The sequence below is a fragment of the Misgurnus anguillicaudatus genome, chromosome 16, assembly GCF_027580225.2.
Source record: "Misgurnus anguillicaudatus chromosome 16, ASM2758022v2, whole genome shotgun sequence".
Taxonomy (NCBI): domain Eukaryota; kingdom Metazoa; phylum Chordata; class Actinopteri; order Cypriniformes; family Cobitidae; genus Misgurnus; species Misgurnus anguillicaudatus.
In genome coordinates, this window is record NC_073352.2 from 25,356,313 (window position 1) to 25,364,386 (window position 8,074).

The 8,074-nt window shown below is 37.9% G+C and overlaps 1 protein-coding gene across 1 annotated transcript; it reads right to left on the bottom strand.

Annotated features, from left to right (window-relative positions):
* Positions 1–2,220: 2,220 nt before the first annotated feature.
* On the bottom strand, positions 2,221–7,594 carry grxcr1a (glutaredoxin and cysteine rich domain containing 1 a). Its single transcript, XM_055177554.2, has 4 exons — positions 7,034–7,594; positions 3,981–4,220; positions 2,576–2,641; positions 2,221–2,490 (listed from the first exon to the last, which is right to left on the bottom strand). The coding sequence occupies exons 1-4, from the start codon at positions 7,433–7,435 to the stop codon at positions 2,311–2,313; spliced, it is 888 nt and encodes a 295-aa protein (XP_055033529.1). The 5' UTR covers positions 7,436–7,594; the 3' UTR covers positions 2,221–2,310.
* Positions 7,595–8,074: the final 480 nt, after the last annotated feature.

Below are 8,074 nucleotides of genomic sequence, written 5' to 3' on the forward strand. Positions count from 1 at the left end.
CTTGAATGCACTGTAAGTCAATTAAAGGATAAAGATGTCTGCCAAGTGTATAAATGTAAATGCATAAATACACTGTTTGAGTTTAAGAAAACCATCCTTCGTTTTGTTTATAATCCAGTAATACTCTTAAAGAGTCAATGCCATTGGTCAGCAGACTTATCAATAACCCTGACATTTTATTTTGATTGGCTAATGTTTTCCTTAAATATCTCCAGACTACAAACAGCTATGTTTTGTAACGTTACAAAATCGAGATTAGTACAGTCAAGCACACCTAAAGTATATTACACAGTATTTTAAATGCTCAATGACAATCGCGATTTTATTGTTTACTGTACAGATGCCTCCAAAGCCGCACGGACACACAGGCTGTGACTCAAATTGCACTGAGCTGCCTATCAAGTGAGCATCGTAAGTGCGTTGAGAACGTGTGGTTCATTCACAGGAAGCTCAAATATGCTTCCTAAGTAGACAGCGCTTAGTATTTGAGACAGAGGGTCATTGGAAACGCGTGGCGCATCTGTGATGGTGATCATCATGAAGATCGGTAAAGACGCCGCGATTCAGCGTCGGATTTCTTCACATAATTCGCGCATCACCTCGCATTTGATGGGACACCGTGTATTTTATTTTTGCTTTTGTGTAGAGAGCGAATATTTACCCGACAGATGGAAAATGGAAATGATCGTTGATATGTATTTGTATCAATATCAAAATAAACCAAAGTCTCAGGGGTTCCCTTATACATTGTGTCGATTTTGCAGCTCGTGCGCGTTTTTAATTCGCTTGACTAATCGCAAAAGCACGAGGAAATTTGATGTTTTTTGCAGATTGTAACTAATAATGTTTATCATTGCCTTTCTATTTGCGTTTTACTGTAATAATACACGTGTTTGCATGCTTGCATGTCTGAGTTGTTTGTGTATCGATTGTAGATATTTGATATTCGTGTGAATTTTCCGTCTTTCATGTCAATACCAATAGGGGGCGGGGTTGACCCATGCCTTGGTTACCCTCGTCCTCTGCCTTTTATAAATTAATTTTTTGCTTGTTGTATTTATAATAATGTATTTATACTAAATTCACTTACGAATATTCGTAAATCTTGTGAATTAGCTTGTCTTTATGTGACATTAGCTGTGTCTCAAAACCTAGTGAGTAGGCAGCATGTTTAGGCAACATCCACTTATTAGGACCACTTTAAGCATTGTATTATTATAGTAAAAGTGTTGTGATATTTCTTAACGGATTTGTACCTTTTCATTTTGTACCTTTTCATTTCCATTTACCACAGTCTAATTGCTTTTCAATGATAGCCTATAATATTTCTTAAGGATACCCACATAATAAACCAAAAAAGCTTGCAAGGTTTTGAAACCCAGGCATCTGTAACCTTACATTTATGCATTTGGCAGATGCTTTTGTCAGTGCATTCAAGCTATACATTTTATTACTATGTGTGCGTCCTAAGATTGAACATTCAACGTTTGTGTTGCTAACGCACATCTTTTTTGTTCCTTCAGTATCCGGCGTTCACAGAGGAGGTGAAATGTACTCTTATTTACTCTGTGCTTTGAGCCTCTTTACAATGCTGCCTTGTAGACTTCAATTCAAGCAGCATTGTACAGGGCTATGACGGCACAGAGACAGCTCTTTCAGACCAGCCCTGCTATTTATTTCTAAAGGATTTCTGCCAATCTCATTGAGATGCTTAATTTAAATGTTAATATATTTGTAATTTGGTTTAATCAACCCTTGAATAAAGTTCAGAGTGAAATCATGGATAGTTTGCAGATCTCAGGCGTATACAGACATTAGGTCATCTCAATGCAATTTGATTCCTGCATACGTTTGAATAATTAAATGTAATCCTCTGACAAATAAGGAAACGCTTCACTTGTTGAGGGCTTATGTTGTTGTCTCTTTAGGGTTAGTCAAATAACCGTTTTGATATTTAATGTATCATAAAGTTTGGAAAGGTGATATCCTGCTGTGAGCTCCTGACCCTGTAACTTAGTAATTTGTTTAATTGCTATATTTATTTACAGTGACAGACATGGTCCGTGCTGTCAGAATGATTCATGTTGCCAGGTATTTATTTGTCACCTGTATTTTTTGCATATGATCTGCAAAAGATCTGCAAAAAAACTGATAAAATATCATAAAAATAAAAGTCTTTGTTGACAAACAATTGTATTTTCTTAAAAAAAAAAACATTTTATTAACAAATAAGATGTCATTCTTTACATGGCTTATTATGGGGTTAAAGAGATGCTGCTGGGAAGGTGTGTCAGGCACTTGAAGAGGACCTTAGTGAGAACAGCTGGAGCAGGGCTGAAGGCCGTTCTCGTTGCATGCTGTGCACTTCAGTGCTTTAAAAGAGTCGGTGAAGCAGTTGCGAAACACAGACATTTTGCTACCATGGCACATAGGGCACGGGACAAAAGCGAATCCCCCACATGCCTGGCATGTGTCGGGGTGCTGTACCCTCTACAAAGAGAAACAAATAGATGTCTGAGGAAAAATTTTGATGATAAACCAAGATGAGGAAGGTAAATAAAAAATCCAAATATACCTCAATTTTGGTCAGGAGATCTTGAAGCTCCCCTAATTCATTCATTTCAAGTATTTTCTCTGCACCCTGAATGAGCAAAACAAGACTTGTTATTCACAAATGCATGCATGCAAATACAGCCATTCATTGTGATTTCTATGAACTTTATGATGCATCGAATCATAGCATTGAGCATTTGGAAATGTGTTATATCAGTTAAATACATTTTATTCTTTAATCGTTAAAGGCGGAGTGCACAATTTCTGAAAAACACTTTGGAAAAGGAAGTCGGGCTGACTACGAAAACACACTTGTAGCCAATCAGCAGTAAGGTGTGTGTCTACTAACCGACATCGTTGCCTGGGTTGCGTATGTGTGGGGTGAATCTATCAAAAGAAGGTTCAGATTCTATTGGGGTAGGGGTGTGTTTGTTTAGGTGATTTCAAATGTCAACATTGGCTTTCAGAGATCATGGACCCTTCCTGTAATGTATTTAAAATATGAATATAGTATATTTTTGTAATTAAAGGACTAGTCCATTTTCTTAAAAAAAATCCAGATCATTTACTCACCACCATTTCATCCAAAATGTTGATGTCTTTCTTTGTTCAGTCAAGAAGAAATAATGTTTTTTGAGGAAAACTCATTTTAATGGACCCCAACACTTAACAGCCCCAATGCAGTTCAAAATTGCAGTTTCAAAGGACTCTAAACAATCCCAAACGAGGCATAAGGGTAATTTTTGGCAAGAAAAATAAAAAACATGCACCTCCAAACCACAACTTCTCGTCTTCCTCTGGCTGTGTGACAAGCCAGCGCGACCTCACGCAATTGCGCAGTGACACAGAAAGGTCACGTGTTACATATATGAAACGCACATTTGCAAACCATTTTAAACCAATTATAAACTGACACAAAGACATTAATTAGTATCATTCCACATACAACAACGTTGGAACGGTCCTCTTTCTCCACACTTGTAAACACTGGGGCGAAGTTTCGATACGTCATCCGTGACCTCTTGACGTGATGACGTATTACGTGAGGTCGCGCTGGCTCATCACACAGCCGAAGGAAGATGAGAAGTTGTGGTTTAAAAGTGCATATTTTTCTTGCCAAAAATGACTATTGTTTCGCTAGATAAGACCCTTATGCCTTGTTTGAGATCATTAAGAGTCCTTTGAAACTGCAATTTTGAACTGCATTAAAACTGTTAAGTGTTGGGGTTCATTAAAGTCCATTAAAATTAGAAAAATCCTGGAATGTTTTCCTCAAAAAAAAAATTTCTTATCGACTGAACAAAGAAAGACATCAACATTTTAGATGACATGGTGGTAAGAAAATTATCTGGATTTTTTTTTTAAGAAAATTGACTAATTCTTTAATATGAAATTAGGCATGTTGGAGCAAGAATTTGTAGACTGACCCCTAGGTAATGTCCATCAATGAAGACCACAGGAAGTGAAGGAGGTTCACCCACTCGTTTGCAGCGCATCTCCAGTTCCTTCCCATACTCGCTGTCCAAGGCGATATTCTTCTCTATGAACCTCACCCTGTGATTCTGAAAGATCTTTCGAACAAGCTCACATCGCTCGAATGTAGTCCTGACCACTCGAAAACTGGTGGTGTAGATTACAATTCGCCCAAACTCCAGCGTCAGTTCTGGCTGAGAAGGCCAAAGGACAAATGAAAGTCTGGTATTAGAATACAGAAGTTCACTTTCAAAGTACAGAATCTAATCTTGGCACATCTCAGCTGCACGATTAAAGGGATAGTTTACTTTCAAATGAAAATTCTGTCATCATTTACTCATCCTCATGTTGTTCTAAACCTGTATGAATTACTTTTTTTCTGATGAACAAAAAAGAAGATATTTTGAGAAATGATGGTAAACACACAGCAGATAGTGACCATTGACTTCCATAGTATGAAAAAATATGGAAGTATTGTGATAAATGATGAAGAAAATGTTTTGATAAATGATGGAAAGCGCACAATTGATGGTACCCATTAAATTCCATCATATTTTTTATTCCTACTATCGAAGTCTATGGTCACTATCTGCTGTGTGTTTACCATCATTTCTCAAAATATCTTCTTTTGTGTTCATCAGAAAAAAAGTAATTCATACAGGTTTGGAACAGCATGGGGATGAGTAAGTGATGACAGAATTTTCATTTTAAAGTGAACTATCCATTTAAGATGGTATCTACAAGCAGTTCCTTTTTAGGAATTTTTGCAACATTAAGAATAAAACCAATTCAATGGTTACATTTTTGCTTTAATGACAGTAATTAAAAATCTAAGTTTTGGTAAATGTAAAGGAAACCTGGCTTTCCAAGCTTTTTCTGCAGGTAAGATAAGGCTTTAGTAAAACAACATTTATTGATTTTGTGTGTTTTGAGATTGACCTACAGCATCATCTCTTCCACTTGAAGAGAGGGGTTCATGAAGTTGTTTTTTGCTTGGCAAAGAACAAAAATAGACTCTTCAGAAATTTTAAAGTGAGACGTGGGGATGTAACGGTCTGATCTGATGCATATCTGAAACCACTAGTGACAGCTAACGCTTCTATTTACATACTTTATATATATATTTCTATATTATATGGTTCCTTCTCATATATTATTATCAGCATAACCTACTCGTCTGCAAGCATTGTAATACAAATGCTTAATACTGAATTGAACTGATATACACTCACCTAAAGGATTATTAGGAACACCTGTTCAATTTCTCATATATGCAATTATCTAATCAACCAATCACATGGAAGTTGCTTCAATGCATGTAGGGGTGTGGTCCTGGTCAAGACAATCTCCTGAACTCCAAACTGAATGTCAAAATGGGAAAAAAATGATTTAAGCAATTTTGAGCGTGGCATGGTTGTTGGTGCCAGAAGGGCGGGTCTGAGTATTTCACAATCTCCTCAGTTACTGGGATTTTCACGAACAACCATTTCTAGGGTTTACAAAGAATGGTGTGAAAAGGGCAAAACATCCAGTATGCGGCAGTCCTGTGGGTGAAAATGCCTTGTTGATGCTAGAGGTCAGATGAGAATGGGCCGACTGATTCAAGCTGATAGAAGAGCAACTTTGACTAAAATAACCACTCGTTACAACCGAGGTATGCAGCAAAGCATTTGTGAAGCCACAACACTCACAACCTTGAGGCGGATGGGCTACAACAGAAGAAGACCCCACCGGGTACCACTCATCTCCACTACAAATAGGAAAAAGAGGCTACAATTTGCACAAGCTCACCAAAATTGGACAGTTGAAGACTGAGTCTCGATTTCTGTTGAGACATTCAGATGGTAGAGTCAGAATTTGGCATAAACAGAATGAGAACATGGATTCATCATGCCTTGTTAGCACTGTGCAGGCTGGTAGTGGTGGTGTAATGATGTGGGGGATGTTTTCTTGACACACTTTAGGCCCCTTAGTGCCAGTTGGGCATCACTTAAATACCACGGCCTACCTGAGCATTGTTTCTGACCATGTCCATACCTTTATGACCACCATGTACCCATCCTCTGATGGCTACTTCCAGCAGGATAATGCACCATGTCACCAAGCTTGAATCATTTCAAATTGGTTTCTTGAACATGACAATGAGTTCACTGTACTAAATGGCCCCACAGTCACCAGATCTCAACCCAATAGAGCATCTTTGGGATGTGGTGGAACGGGAGCTTCGTGCCCTGGATGTGCATCCCACAAATCTCCATCAACTGCAAGATGCTCTCCTATCAATATGGGCCAACCTTTCTAAAGAATGCTTTCAGCACCTTGTTTAATCAATGCCACGTAGAATTAAGGCAGTTCTGAAGGCGAAAGGGGGTCAAACACAGTATTAGTATGGTGTTCCTAATAATCCTTTAAGTGAGTGTATATACAACAACATAATATGCAACATAACAAAATAATGCAACAAAGTAAATGTATTATGTTATTTAATAAATAAGCTTACTGAACACGTAATTTCTATTTTGCCTCAGTTATTGAAGGAATTTAATTATATTTGATCAAAAGCCATTAGCAACCTTTTATTTGTTTAGACACAAAAGCATAGGGCATGAAAATACATTAAGATGGATAACTTAGCCAAACAAAAACACTTAAAGAAATGCATCATTAATCTTTCATTGTACAGTGATCTTGCTCACTGGGACATCTCATTTGTCTAGCCAAAGCTGAGAAGAGAAAAGCCGAGAAAAAAGTCAATGACCCTTTTTAGGAGGACAACAGTATTAAAAGCATTTTGGTCATTTAGTTGAAAATAAACAAAGCAATACGTCAGCTTTTGTTTTGCCAGAGCTCGAAGCAGATGGTCAATGTTAAATAAACACTGATACAGTTTGGCTCTGCAGTCAGTACAATTTATTGTATATTGGCATCCATTGTAATGGATTTTTTTAAAGATTATTTAAAGCTGGTGATGATGTGTAAATAATGCTTGAATAGTTAGGCTACTTACCCCGCCGTTTTTAGCCAAGTTATCAAAGTGTATTTGGCCAGCACTGACTTTGTGCTTGACACCTCGAACTGTTCCGTTTTTACTGAGAATATTCACTCGTTTGGTGCTTAACACATCTCTCCCCCCTACAAACATCAGCAGATCATCAGGTTCGCTTCCACTGTCATCCAACTCTGACCCCAAAAATCCACAGTGGTGGCCGTTGACCTCCCCGTTGGTGGACGGGGTGCTGGCCCGTTCTGCTTCTGAGCTGCTGGTGCAATCTGAATCCAATGAATCTGATGGCCCCTCATCTTTGAACATTTCTTTCAGAACGCGCCCGCTGTTCCCTGAGGCCACCCGGAACCTCACCCGCTTCTGCTTCTTTACATCCCTCGGTGTCAATAAAGCCTCCTCCTCCATTGTGTTGACTTACATGGTCAAAAGGCAATATTTAATTCCCAGGTTGCATTGGTGGATGAAAACGATTAGATCCGATAGTGCTACATGATTTGCCTCGGAGGCTTGACACATTGTGTATCAGAGAAAGAGTTTCATCTCCGAGTTACCGTCAGCTTTACCACCAGTGTTCCTGTACTTGTTAATAATGCATGTGGCCTTGCCATGGTTACTGAGAAAACCAACCATGAGGAAACTGATAGGTTCTTCAATAATTTAGCATGCTATAGATTTTTTTTTTTCAAATAGAGTCCAGAATTTCTGTCCTTTTAAAGAAAAAGTTTGTACCTCTTTTTGGAAAAGTTTGGATAAGTTAGTATTAACTTTTAGTATGTCATTTTTATATCATTTGCAACTTTATATAATATAGGCTACATCATTTGAGAAAAACATTGATTTCTTAACCAACGATATCTTATGGTAAATCCTTTATGGCTGCTTGTCAACAAGATGAAAATACATTTTAATTCGGAACCCACTGGATTTAGGATTGGGGACACTACGGGTTTTAAATACATTGTAGTTTCATGCTACTTAGAAGATTGCTTGTGTCTGTATGTACAGTACACTGTACTGTACACCTGCTGTGCTTGAGCATATAAC

Excerpts from the sequence above, each read along its gene's own strand:
- grxcr1a (XM_055177554.2), bottom strand. The coding sequence starts at position 7,435 with ATGGAGGAGGAGGCTTTATTGACACCGAGGGATGTAAAGAAGCAGAAG. Across the intron at positions 2,642-3,980 it reads TTGATGGACATTACCTAGGG|GGTGCAGAGAAAATACTTGA; the intron begins GTCAGTCTACAA and ends TTGCTCATTCAG. Across the intron at positions 2,491-2,575 it reads ATCTCCTGACCAAAATTGAG|AGGGTACAGCACCCCGACAC; the intron begins GTATATTTGGAT and ends TTCTCTTTGTAG.